Source organism: Schistocerca piceifrons, chromosome 3 (genome assembly GCF_021461385.2).
Source record: "Schistocerca piceifrons isolate TAMUIC-IGC-003096 chromosome 3, iqSchPice1.1, whole genome shotgun sequence".
NCBI lineage: Eukaryota > Metazoa > Arthropoda > Insecta > Orthoptera > Acrididae > Schistocerca > Schistocerca piceifrons.
Genome location: NC_060140.1, coordinates 205759482 through 205773994, shown reverse-complemented (window position 1 = coordinate 205773994; position 14513 = coordinate 205759482). Strand labels below are relative to the sequence as shown.

Below are 14513 nucleotides of genomic sequence, written 5' to 3'. Positions count from 1 at the left end.
CATTTGCTGGACATGGCTGTTTCTGATGTCAAAGTGACAGTGTGCATTTCATACCTTAGCTGACAAAACCTAGTCCAGTTATTGCTAGGAGCCATGTAGTTTGTGGAAACAAAGATCAAAATTAAGGCCATGCCCAAAGACTCAGAGGGCAAGTGTTACAGCTACAAGTAATGTGAGCTCAAACCATTACCAATAAACAAAGCCAGAACTGTCCTGAACAGTAACATACAATTCAAAGTCGAGGTCTCAGAAGCAAGGTTACTGTTGTATTCATGTATTTAATGTAGAGGGCTAACAGCTTTTTTCCACACCATGGAGTTGCAGCAGCCGAAATGGAACTGTGTGCCACATGAATAATACGAGGGTTATTCCAAAAGTAAGGTCCGATCGGTCGCGAAATGGAAACGACTATGAAAATCCGATAAAGCTTTGCACAGATGTGTTGGGTAGTGTCTCTAGTATAACCCCAGTTAGCATCACGTCGCTCTTCTCATTTCTGAGCTCGCAGTGAGTGCGTAAAGATGTCTAGAAAATAGTGTCTGCCGCCAAGTACGAGGGCCTGGTGAGAAATTTCGCCTGAAGCTATGCAGCCAACATTACATAACTGTCGTGCTGTTTCGTCTTCACGACAATTCTCAGCCGCATTCTGCAGGGGCAATGAAGATGCTCCTGCATCGCTTTCAAATGGAAATGTTAGATTACCCACAATACAGTCCGCAATTGTCTCCCCCTGAGTTTCATCTCTGGTCACATGAACCGCTGTCTTTGAAGACAACATTTTGACACAGACAACGAGGTGTAGGCCAGCGTGGAGAATTGGCGGAAAGCACTGGCGGCTGCCTTCTATGATGAGGCTATTGAAAAGTTGGTACAACGCTATGACAAAAGTCTAAGTCAGAACGGCGACTACGTAGAGAAGTAGCTGAAAGGTGTAGCTAATTGTTACAAGTAAAACATTTCTGATGATCACTGTGGTTTCAATTTGGCAATCAATCGGACCTTACTTTTGGAATAACCCTCGTATTATTACCAGTCTGTCTCTCTCTGTTTCACTGAAGTGTGGGGTGTTAAAGCGCGCGATTAAGCAAACCAAGAGATACATCTAGCAGCTCTACCTGAGAGATGGTAGCAATAGCATTTTCTGTGTGTTACCCCTGTTGTTGACTCCTTTCTTCTCTCAGCACCTCATAAACTTAGAGATGACCATCTATCCAGGCAACTGCTCTCAATAATAGCTAATGAACAGTCAGTAAAACCATGGCTGCAGGTGTGTGCATTTGGGTGTCTGTGTGGTTGTGTGTGTGGGAATGTGTGTACTTCTGCTATAGAATGAGCATCAGCTCGAAAGCTAGTGTTCCTACATGTGGGGATGGTTGCCTTTCCTTTATTTTGCATATCATTCGTTGCAGGAATTTCGATTATTTTTATACATAGGCATGTGTTTGGCTTGCACTGTAAAAAAATTATTGTCCGTTACAATTTCTAATTTTTCCTCATATCTAATGATCTCTTTCCTGTTTAGATTACATTGTTGCAAAAATACCAAAAACACTTTGAGTCAGTTTCACTTTGGCCACACAACAGAATGCGTGTGTGTTTGATTTTTTGGGAGGGGGGGGGGGGGGGCTGTGAAGACATTGCAGCAGCATTTAGTCCTTCTTCCTTTTTTCTGGTTTTCCTCTCTTTATTAATGAGATTTCCTCCTAATGTCATATAAAATTTTCTTTGTTTTGCTGGTTTTTATTCACATCTACAGAAACTGTATGTATGTTGTACATTTAACTTTGCAGTTGGATAATATGTAATTGTACCCTTAATTTAAAATCTTGTTATGCATGTTTCCACTGCCTTTCAAGTTATGAATAATACTTTCTGTTTGTTACTGGAAACACTATGTTCTGTTTTCATGATTGAATCTCTAACTAAACAGTAAATTACAATACTGACATAATTCTGTTTACTTATTTTAGCTTTGATGTATACTCATAAGGAATGTGGCATGTTTTATTATACCCCTCATAAATATCACTGGTATCATGAACATCATTTGTTAAAGTGATTTTGCTTTTAGGGGATAGAGCCATATTATTTACTATGGTTTCATTCCAATTTAGATCTAATCCTTTCCTATATTAATTAATTATACACAAGAATGTGTAAAGTGTCATCTTCTGATTAAGTTTATAGTCTCAAGGTGATAAAAATGCAAGAAACTGTTACAGTGCAATTCTTTGGCATTTTAATAATCCTAATGATGTATGGAGTAGTAATGTTGTTTGAGGAAGTGAGGTATTTGTGATAAGTCAGTATACCTACTTGCATGTAATGTGGTACCAGTCTGACATTTTGAATGATTTCTCTGATTTTGTAGAAGTGCATTTTGACAGAAAAATTAATGTCCTGTAAGTGTACTTACTTTTGTATATACTGAGTACTTCCCCAAATGTGACTAGAAGCAGTGAGGTACTTTCCCATTGCTATTGCTACTGGAAGATTGCTTTCCACTTTCATTCACAAAATACTTCTTTTTAGGTGATGAAAAATTAACAGTTCAGATGTACAAACTGTTCATTGTATTCTGCAAAGGATATAGAGTATTTCCAGAGTTCTGTGTATTTTTCCTTCATAATCTTTTTAAAAAAAGGTGCATGTCAGTCACATAGATGTTACACAAGATGGCAGCACACACTCTTTAGACATTTGGTTACATAGATAGGTATATGAGACATGTCTGGAAAATATATATCATATTGGGAAAAAACTCATAAAAACATTTTTTCAAACCAAAATTTATTTTCACAAGGAAGAGCATTTCTTAAACTATTTTTCTATGTAGGTCTACCATCGTACAGATATTTGTCGTAGTGGGGAAACCAACTTTCCTATGCCCTCTTCATAGAAAGATGTGGCCAGTGAAGACAGCCACTGATGAACCCTGTTTTTTGCATCATTGTCACAGTTAAAGTGCCTCCTTTCAGAATCGTGCTTAAATTTAAAGAGCAAGTGTTAGTTAAAAGGTGTGAGATCAGGGCTGTATGGTAGGTGATGGAACTGCTCCGAACTAAATTATTGAATTACCAGTACGTTGAGGATTTGAGTTGTCAAGAAGCAACACAGTACCTAGTATGAACATTCCACACCTTTCTGTTTCGAATTGCGCCAAACTTTCCTCACTGTTACACAGTGCACATGATTTTTTTGTACTGACAACATGGTTTTGAATTTTTTGCGGAGGTGGAGGATAATCACTGGTCACAGGTCTGTTTAGGAATTCATCTAACTCATTACTGTATTTGTAAGAAATGTCAAAGCGAGTTGCTTTGTTTTGTGGACATGTGTAAACATGTTTGGAATCCATCGGGAACCCAGTTTGTGAAAATTTAAGCTACTTGTGAAACCTCATGCAAAACAGTTTTTGAAATTTATGGAAACTCAATACAAAATATTCATATTGTGGACCAACTGTTTTCATGAATTTTCTCATTCACTTTCTCAACCAAACCATCACTGACAACAGAAGGCTGCCCACTCCATTGGTTCGTCAAACACTGAATTGTCCTGCCCGTTTTCTTACCAGTCCATCCATTATTATATTTTCACCATAAATCTCCAAAAGTTGACGATGAATTTTGGTAGGCTTAATAACATTCTTTGCATTGAAAAACTGTATTGCAAAATGCTTTTCACAGTGTGTGTGCTCAGAGATTGTCTTAAACATTTTGAAAAATCACTAACAAATGTAATCACAACACAATCCAGCTGTTATGGTATCAATGGAAAGACAATGAACCAGAGAGATTAGTGTGAATTTGTGGAACTGTGGCACAAGTGCTGTGGGGGAGGTAGAATGAAATAGTACTAAAGGAGAGGCAAATAAACACAGAAATGCTAGCAGATGATGAGGTAAGAAAACTGAAGTTTGGAGGCAAAAGGTTCATTTCAAGAGTAATACATTTGGAACAAATAATGCAGATAAAGTACAACACAGAAGAGAGAAAACAGGAGGTAAATGAATAAATAGGAAGCATTCAGAAGAAGAATTTGGGAGTGTGGAATGAGAGGCACATCTGACTCTGGAATGCAAAAATGACGGTGGAAGAGAACAAAAGCACAAAAGTAGTTGACAACTGAAGAGATTACAGTATATTGATGGTAAATGGACATTTCAGATATGTGTGTGCTGCTGAGTAATTTCCAAAATTTTAGTTCTACAGTACTGGTGTTGAAGATATACCTGGTAGGTGGTATTAAGCACATAAGATTCTCAACAGGGCTACCAGAGAGGAGACTTTTCATGTGCTAATTCATCCCGACCATCTGCTTACCATAGCAGTACGGAAAGCAGAAGAATAATAGCATGTCATCTGGTATATTGTATTACTCATTTCACATGTTGTTCTTTCTCTTTGATGGAGTTAACTGTGTCAGCAATGAAACTCGAGCAGATAGTGGTGAGACTGTGCATGAAACAACATATCATGAACTGTTTCGTAATCAAATAGATGAAGATGGAACTTGACTAACAGAAGGTTGGTGAAAGTGGGAAAATAGAAGAGTAGGGTTGTATTCATGTTGTAGCATGTCTCTTTACCACCAGGCCTCCTCCCCCCTACATGCACAAACGGATATTCTTCATTCTGCTTGATTAATTTATTTTTTATTTTTTTATTTTTATTTTTATTTTTTTTTCGTATTTCCTGTGTGGCATATTGTGGCACTTGTCTTTTTTTATTTCCTGTTGTAGTCCTTTGTTTCCTGTTGTATTCATTTTCCACTTCACTTCTTGCCACCCCCCCCCCCCCTCCCTCCCTCTCCCTCCCTCTCTCTCTCTCTCTCTCTCTCTCTCTCTCTCTCTCTCACACACACACACACACACACACACACACACACACACACACACACACACACACACGCGCACTATACATATATGATAGTAAAATTGTGATATCCTAATAGGTTTGTGGATTTGTTTAAAAATATTTACTGTTATTACATTTCTGTGGAAATTGTATCTGCATTTACTTAGGATTATCTTTCTAAATGTCTCTAAGAATGCTACTGGGGAAAATCAAGTTTGCAGGTAACTGCTATGCAGTTTCCTTCATTAACATTAGCTGTGTTGTGTTATAGTATACAAAATATGATAAGTAATGCTCATCTGTAACATTTACACTATAAATTACTTTTTTAATTGCGCATGACCAGCCTGAATAGACATTCAGCAATTATTACTCTTCTATTGGTGCTGACATGGCATGCCATGGAAAAGCTGACAGGCAAGCCTAAAACTGCCTATTTGTAAACAGATAAAGGCTGAGACTGTGATGAAGATGGGTTTGGAATATAAATAGAATGTATAAGTGCCAAAAATGGCATATTATCCAGTTTTCAATTTCAACTGCGTACAGTCTTGAAAATAAGTTATAACGTAAATGCTTTGTTGGAGTAGCACTGATGACAATTTAACACAAAAAAGCAAACTGTATCTCTAGCTGTCAGAATGTTTTAAAATCCTTTTAAAGGGAGTAGGACTGGAGAAATAAAAAGAATGAATAAGATGTATGGTAACTTACTTTACCTTCTGGGTATTGTCAATCTTGGTACTGGTCTAGAGCACCCATATTGCCAGTCCCGTCAGATTGGGGAAGGATGTCAGCAGTGCCCTTTCAAAGGAACCGTCCCAGCATTTGCCTGAAGTGATTTAGGGAAATTGCAGAAAACATAAATCAGGATGGCCAGACGTGGGTTTTGAACTGTTGTCATCCCGAATGCACATCCAGTGCGCTAACCACCGCATCACCTTGCTCGGTAAGGACTCGTTGGTATGTTCATTGACAAAGGAAAAAAAATCTAAGAAGAGTATAGGCAGACACTTACTGTTCTATGGGAGATAAATCTCTGAAGCTAAAGAGCTTTGAGGCTGTTCTTGAACTAATGCCACAAGTAGAGTACTGAGTCCAGTTATCTTTTTGTACTATCAGAATTATATATGGCTGAGCTGTTGTTGACAGAAGGCACTTTGAGTGCTGAATATGGTCTAGCAATACTAAGGAAACCAAGAAGAATAGTGTGCCATAAAATGCACTGATGTGGGCAGCAGTCACCAGTTTAGAAGTTAATATCAGTGATGAGAAGTTTGAGTCTCTTTCTTTTCTAGCATGTCTTGTTATAACTTAACTTACTGCTTGTTGAGCCCTACAGAAGACAAAAACTAGCTATTCATGCTTGGTGGCAGTACTTACCAGCTGTTGGATGCTGTACCATGTTGTTAGACTGGTCTGAAACTGTTTGCCACCTTGGTAAAGATCGCTGTATCTAAAACTCACTGAGCTTTTTGTCTGGCATTTTGGTGTGAAATGTGTGAAGAAACGATCTACTGTAAAATGAGTGAAGCATCCTTCCCGTCTCAGACTAATTATGAAATAAATGCAAGAATTATGATTGTACACTGCTGATCTTTTAATTCTGGAGTGATGTAAAGATTAAAGAATTCTGTAAATATCTCAAATGAATGTGGTCATAACAACTGACTTGATCCTCGCAATGTCTTGTCCTGTCCACCAACTGTTCATGTTCTATAGATATTTGCATCTACAAAGAAGCAGCACCTATTTTGATACTTTCCTTGCATTGGTGTGTTGCCTGTAACACAAATTTTCAGGTGTTGATATATACTATCTTGATCCCAGTGTCATTACACCACTACTGAAATTTCTGTCATTTGTGGTGTAAGTACTATCACTGTACTTTGTGTGTGTGTGTGTGTGTGTGTGTGTGTGTGTGTGTGTGTGTGTGTGTGTGTACACACACACACACACACACACACACACACACACACACACCATATAGTCTTTGAAAAGATGTCGCATTTATCAGACAGCCTTCCAATCAGATTTGTCAGGTTTTATTCAGTTCAAAATTCATGCTGCTGGTAATTCAGGATGTGTGGCAGGTGAAATAAAGACTGTGTCAGTAACTTACTTACACTCAGCTGGAAATTGGTATCATTCTCACTTATCTTAAAAGTATAACACCATTTGGAAGAAAATTGAATCTTTTGTTGGTGATCTTATAGGTGCTTACACACTTCTGATGCTGTCAGCATGGAGGTGAAGTGTAGTATTATGAACACTGAATAAATTTTCAACTGGCAATATAGCTAAAATCATTTGTTCGTATAGATTACCAGTTTCTGCATTTCTCTGTTGTCGTCTTTGGATCTATTGAAGGAGAAGATTTTCTAATGATGTAAACACAGACCCAAAGATGGCAACAGAGAATTGCCAAAGTGGTAATCCATATGAATAAACGATTCTAGCAATCTTGGCAGTTGAAAATTTAATCAATGTTTATAGATGCTCTTTTTCTTTAGCTATTAGCCTACAGCCTCTAGATATCACTTCCAACTTATCTTTCTAATGGAGACAGTAAAGCTCTATTTTAACCTTTTGCAACCATTAGCCAAAATAATACATGCCGTGTAATGTTTTATCGGAATTAAGTTACATTTTCCATTAAGAATGCACATACCTGCTGACAGTCATATATATTTTTCACAGTTCTCGTCTGTCCTTGGCGAGTTCTCGCAGTCAGAGTGAATTTGCTAAAGAAGACTCTCCATCGAGCTCTGGCAAGGACACAGGGACGCCATCTGCATCAGAACCTACTTCAAAGAGGGCATCATTTATTGAGGTCAGTATTATGAACAAAATCTAAACTTTGTCTTATAGTTGTGCAGATGGCTTTACTTCCATGGTTGATCGATTGGTCTCTCTCTCTCTCTCTCTCTCTCTCTCTCTCTCTCTCTCTCTCTCTCTCTCCTCCCCCCCCCTCCCTCCCCCCCTCCCCCCATCCCCCACCACCACCTGGTCCCTTCCTCCCCCCCACCCCCCTTTCTTTCTCATCTTCAATCAGATTTCACTTTGGGGAGTGAACTGGGCTTTCCAAATGAGTGTTCTCTTGTTAAAAGTTGTCGTCCACCAGCCAAGCTGTTTCTGACCATTATCCATTACATATAACCCAAGAATCAAGAGGAACTACAACAAAGTAAGTTTATAATAAAAGTGTTCAGATTTAAAAGGCTGTTAGCATGCATGCAGTCTTTCTCGTCTACTGGTCAACATATTTATTGAAGAAGCAGTTATGTAAATAAAGCTTTGCGAGAGGGTTTCAAATTTATGGTGAAAGAATAGCAATGATAAGATTCACTGGTGATGTTGCTCTCTTCTGTGGCACTGACCAAGAATTGCAGGACTTTTTAAATGGGATGAACTGTCTACACAGAATATACACTGAAAATGAATGAAAGCCAAAAAAGTAATGAGGAGTAGCAGGGATGAGATTGGTCACAAAAATTGCACCAGAACTAGGGATCATGTAGTAGTTGAAGGAATGTTGCTACCTTGAAACCTAAATCATGCAATGTGGATGAACAGAGGTGGCATTGTGAAGCAGACAAGCTTACAGAGAATTTTTTACCAAAAGAAGTCTTATAACTATCAAATGTGGGCCTTAATTTTAGACATTGTATGGAATTGACTCACGCAGGGGTAAACCAAGAAAAGGATTGAAGTGTTTGAGATGTGGTGCTACAGAAGGATGAAGTAAATTTGGTGGACTCATATGATGATCTCCATAGAATAGGGGAGGAATGGAACACAGAGAAAACACAAGCTAGAAGAAGGGATAGGATGACAGGATATGTATTACGACATCAGGTTATGATTACCATGAGGGCAAAAACTGTAGGGGGAAATAGAGATTATAATACGTACATCAAATAATTAATGATATTGGTGTAGGTTCTGCTCCAAGATGAAGAGGTAGGCTTGGTAGAAGTTATCACTGTTGGTCACATCAAACCAGCCAAAAGTGTATTGACACCTGCACCACTCCCCACAATAAAGATGCAGCTCCATGTGCACCATGAACAAAGACCACCTAGCATCACCTATATAACATCCTCTGTGTACCCTGTGTCATTCTCAGTAACGCCAATAACTAATGCAGTGGCATGCATTCTTCCTAGGTGATTCCACCTGGGATAAGAACACTGGTGCTGCAATAGGTCCCATTCAGAAGCTAAGGCTTAACCCATGGTTGACTGTGCCCCTACTACTGTTTTTCCCTACTCTCAATCATTATACTCAAGTCTTCTTCCCACATGGACTGTTGCAGGCTTGGTAAACTGCCCACACAGACCATTTGCAGGCTCTGTAAAAAGTACTTCACATGCTTGTGGTATCCCAAAACACTGCAGTCCTTACAGTAGCAATATGTTGTTATGGATGTCAAAGATCCATATATTTATGGATTTAAATATTTATTTATTTATTTATTTATTTAATATAATGGAAGGAAACATTCCACGTGGGAAAAATTATATATAAAAACAAAGATGGGGTGACTTACCGAACAAAAGCGCTGGCAGGTCGATAGACACACAAACAAACACAAACATACACACAAAATTCAAGCTTTCGCAACAAACTGTTGCCTCATCAGGAAAGAGGGAAGGAGAGGGGAAGACGAAAGGAAGTGGGTTTTAAGGGAGAGGGTAAGGAGTCATTCCAATCCCGGGAGCGGAAAGACTTACCTTAGGGGGAAAAAAGGACAGGTATACACTCGCACACACGCACATATCCATCCACACATACAGACACAAGCAGACATATTTAAAGACAAAGAGTTTGGGCAGAGATGTCAGTCGAGATAGAAGTGTTGAGGCAAAGAAGTTGTTGAAAGACAGGTGAGGTATGAGTGGCGGCAACTTGAAATTAGCGGAGATTGAGGCCTGGCGGATGACGAGAAGAGAGGATATACTGAAGGGCAAGTTCCCATCTCCGGAGTTCGGATAGGTTGGTGTTGGTGGGAAGTATCCAGATAACCCGGACGGTGTAACACTGTGCCAAGATGTGCTGGCTGTGCACCAAGGCATGTTTAGCCACAGGGTGATCCTCATTACCAACAAACACTGTCTGCCTGTGTCCATTCATGCGAATGGACAGTTTGTTGCTGGTCATTCCCACATAGAATGCATCACAGTGTAGGCAGGTCAGTTGGTAAATCACGTGGGTGCTTTCACACGTGGCTCTGCCTCTGATCGTGTACACCTTCCGGGTTACAGGACTGGAGTAGGTGGTGGTGGGAGGGTGCATGGGACAGGTTTTGCATCGGGGGCGGTTACAAGGATAGGAGCCAGAGGGTAGGGAAGGTGGTTTGGGGATTTCGTAGGGATGAACTAACAGGTTACGAAGGTTAGGTGGACGGCGGAAAGACACTCTTGGCGGAGTGGGGAGGATTTCATGAAGGATGGATCTCATTTCAGGGCAGGATTTGAGGAAGTCGTATCCCTGCTGGAGAGCCACATTCAGAGTCTGGTCCAGTCCTGGAAAGTATCCTGTCACAAGTGGGGCACTTTTGTGGTTCTTCTGTGGGGGATTCTGGGTTTGAGGGGACGAGGAAGTGGCTGAAAACAGCTTTCACATCCCGCAACTACCCTCCCGACCTGGTACAAAAGCAAATAACCAGAGCCACTTCCTCGTCCCCTCAAACCCAGAATCCCCCACAGAAGAACCACAAAAGTGCCCCACTTGTGACAGGATACTTTCCAGGACTGGACCAGACTCTGAATGTGGCTCTCCAGCAGGGATACGACTTCCTCAAATCCTGCCCTGAAATGAGATCCATCCTTCATGAAATCCTCCCCACTCCGCCAAGAGTGTCTTTCCGCCGTCCACCTAACCTTCGTAACCTGTTAGTTCATCCCTACGAAATCCCCAAACCACCTTCCCTACCCTCTGGCTCCTATCCTTGTAACCGCCCCCGATGCAAAACCTGCCCCATGCACCCTCCCACCACCACCTACTCCAGTCCTGTAACCCGGAAGGTGTACACGATCAGAGGCAGAGCCACGTGTGAAAGCACCCACGTGATTTACCAACTGACCTGCCTACACTGTGATGCATTCTATGTGGGAATGACCAGCAACAAACTGTCCATTCGCATGAATGGACACAGGCAGACAGTGTTTGTTGGTAATGAGGATCACCCTGTGGCTAAACATGCCTTGGTGCACAGCCAGCACATCTTGGCACAGTGTTACACCGTCCGGGTTATCTGGATACTTCCCACCAACACCAACCTATCCGAACTCCGGAGATGGGAACTTGCCCTTCAGTATATCCTCTCTTCTCGTCATCCGCCAGGCCTCAATCTCCGCTAATTTCAAGTTGCCGCCACTCATACCTCACCTGTCTTTCAACAACTTCTTTGCCTCAACACTTCTATCTCGACTGACATCTCTGCCCAAACTCTTTGTCTTTAAATATGTCTGCTTGTGTCTGTATGTGTGGATGGATATGTGCGTGTGTGCGAGTGTATACCTGTCCTTTTTTCCCCCTAAGGTAAGTCTTTCCGCTCCCGGGATTGGAATGACTCCTTACCCTCTCCCTTAAAACCCACTTCCTTTCGTCTTCCCCTCTCCTTCCCTCTTTCCTGATGAGGCAACAGTTTGTTGCGAAAGCTTGAATTTTGTGTGTATGTTTGTGTTTGTTTGTGTGTCTATCGACCTGCCAGCGCTTTTGTTCGGTAAGTCACCCCATCTTTGTTTTTATATATTATTTATTTATTTATTTATTTTTTTTTTGACACATGTATATTGCATTCTCACTTCTATTTGGTTGTGTTGCACATAATCTGAATAACGTATAGAAAGAATATTGAAGAATTGGAAAACATTTAGAATTTTGTTTGGGGAGCACTGACTGCCGAGTCCAATAATTTGAACAAATCTAAAATAAATTTTGAACGTAGTGGTTAATAAAAAGCATCTTGGCTGCTTGGAAACATCTCCTTGAGTGTAAGTGTCAAATGTAAGGAATTAAAATTAATATGTACCAAAATGATTGTACAGAATATTTGTAAATCTATTGGTAGACATAATCATCAAGGAGACATGACAGGAAGAACCAGTTAGCAGTCAAAGAAAAGTATAACTGTAAATCTGTGCTATCTTTCCTACTGCAGAAGAAATATTATGCTTGAAAGCTAAAAATCTTTTTTTGCTGTCTGCATACCTGTGCATTGCTCAGTGCCTCTTCTATTTGGTGTAAAGTGACCCAACATCACATACCTACTGTTATTAATGTGACTTATTTTAGATATTTTATTTCCCAAAATTGATAGTCTCAAATGATCTGTACATTTACGCATTCCTTTTTGTTCCCTTCACATATTTACCTCATTTTTCTACTTTAGCAGCAGGCGGAGGTACCAGTGATTATAAAAGCTTCTAAGGGTTTCTTTTTTAATATGTCTGTAGGACTACCATATATCTATTTGGTAAATAGTACAATTTGTAGCTTGTATGTTCAACAGCCATCCAGTGATAGATTTGAAACATTCTCTACTTTCCCATGCATAACAGTCTTTGGGTATATGCATCCAAGTAGCATCCGAATGTTTTCTAGACTGTCTACCCACCTTGCAGTTGACAGTTGCCACAATTCACCTTCCAGTTGGTCACCATCTGAATATCTTCTTATCTCTTGGAATCTGCCACAGCACTGCCTTGGTCTGTCTAGCATCTGGCTACATCCACTACCTGAGAAAATTTCATTTTCATTAATCATAATTATGTTTCACACTTTAGTCTGTTCCTTGAGCCATTTATTTGTCTTATGTTTATCCAGCTAATTCTCAATATGCATCTCTCCATTGCTTGTTTAGCAACCCTTAACTTTTAATGGTTTTTGAATTAGAAGCTCATGCCTCATTGCCATAAATTAGAACTGATAATACACATTCATCATAGACTTTGTGTTCGAGACTGATTGCTATCTCTGATTTGAAAAAAAAAAAAATTAATTTTTCCAGACATTCCTCATTTCATTGTTACTCTTCCATTTCTTTTCAAGTCCGCCTCCCCATCTTCAACTGCTCTAAATACAGGGTTTTCAAAAAGAATATATGCAATTCAAATGCATTTGTTTATCAAACTGTAAGACTCAGCTTTGAAACTTGGGTCACACATTTATGAACCTGTCAAGTTTAGAGTATGTATGTTCAATATGTCCTCCACCAATGACACAAACAATATTACATCAATGCTTGAATCCCTCTCATACTTGTGTAAGTAAGTCCAGTGTCACTGACATTAGGGATGCGGTCTTTCAACTCTTCTAGGTTCTGTGGTAGTGATGGTGCATAGACATTGTTATTAATGAAACCCCATAGAAAGAAGTCACAGGGCACCAAATCTGGTGGCCATGAAGTTCAGCTTAGAAGTGCTAAGGCTGGCCGGCTGACGACCAATCCAACGGCTTGGTAGAGTTTCTCAGATATTCACGCACTTTATAAGTAAGGGGGTGCCCTGTCTTGAAAAATGGTGTCCACACTCAGCCTCAGAAACAACCAGTTTTGTAATTTAACAGTATACTGCAGACCATTTCTGTGTTTCCATCAAAGAAGAATGGGCTGCAAACATATGAATGGGATATCACACAAAACCCATTGAGTGGGTGAATCTTGTACAAGTTCAGTCTGTGGAGGTGGGTTCTGTATGCCTCATTCAAACATTGTGTTTATTTACTTTCCCACTGAAGTGAAAAGTCACTTCATCATTGAACACAATGTGTTGTGTGAAAGTATTGTCATTGTCAATAACATTCAAAGCTCATCAGAAAATTCCACACATTTGCATTTGTCATCATGATGCAGAGCCTGCAACAGATGTAACTTATACAGCTTCATAACCAAACTGTCTCAGAATGCACCAAGTTGTTGTTGTAAGCAGTTGTAACTCCTAAGTGGCACAACAAGTTGATTATGTTTGACTTCTTCAAAAAGCGGTTTACATTTGGGCGTTTTTCATCAGAAACAAGTGTGGCAAGGACTCTCCTTTACATACACATCCTGTGTTTACAAACTGTCAATACCATCTGCAAATGTTCACCCATGTGCAGGATCAGTTTGGTACCTCAACTTGAAACCTCTTTGCATTGTAATCACAGAATAATATTTTGTAAACACCAGAACACAAAATGATTTCTGCTGTGGAGTAGCCATTTTGTCATTTGTGATGGTAACCAACCAAATAGAAGAAAAACAAACCAAGCAACAATGAACATAAACTAGACAATGTATTCGTACTGCCAATAACCAAGCCGTAGCGCAGCAGTAGAAAGTCTTGACAACATAATGCTTTGTAGTATGTATGTTCGTTTTGTATTGATTGGAAATTATTTTAATTTTTTGGTGATTATTTTCCTGGCATTCTTTCAAACTTGATGTATTAAGTCATTAATTAGCATAATTACATACATTAGAAGCAAACACTACAACGTTGTAAGTAAAATGAATGTGATTCAGCTATTATTCGTAACCCATATTTTTATTTTGTTTCCTCACTTAAAGGATTTGAAAGCTTTGTCCTAGGTAAAAAAAAAAGACTAATTTTATAAGAAGTAAAGAAATTGTGCATGATGTGACAGTCCTACATCTTTTCCAAATTG

General features: G+C 39.6%; 1 protein-coding gene across 5 annotated transcripts in view; it reads left to right on the top strand.

The window, feature by feature from the left end:
• The window catches only part of LOC124788020 (dynactin subunit 1), a 162658-nt gene that overhangs the window by 40912 nt on the left and 107233 nt on the right, over window positions 1–14513 (top strand). For all 5 annotated transcript variants that reach the window (XM_047255080.1, XM_047255079.1, XM_047255081.1 and 2 more), the window contains one exon: window positions 7560–7692. In XM_047255080.1, coding sequence (XP_047111036.1) covers window positions 7560–7692 — 133 coding nt within the window. The remainder of the gene's footprint in view (window positions 1–7559; window positions 7693–14513) is intronic.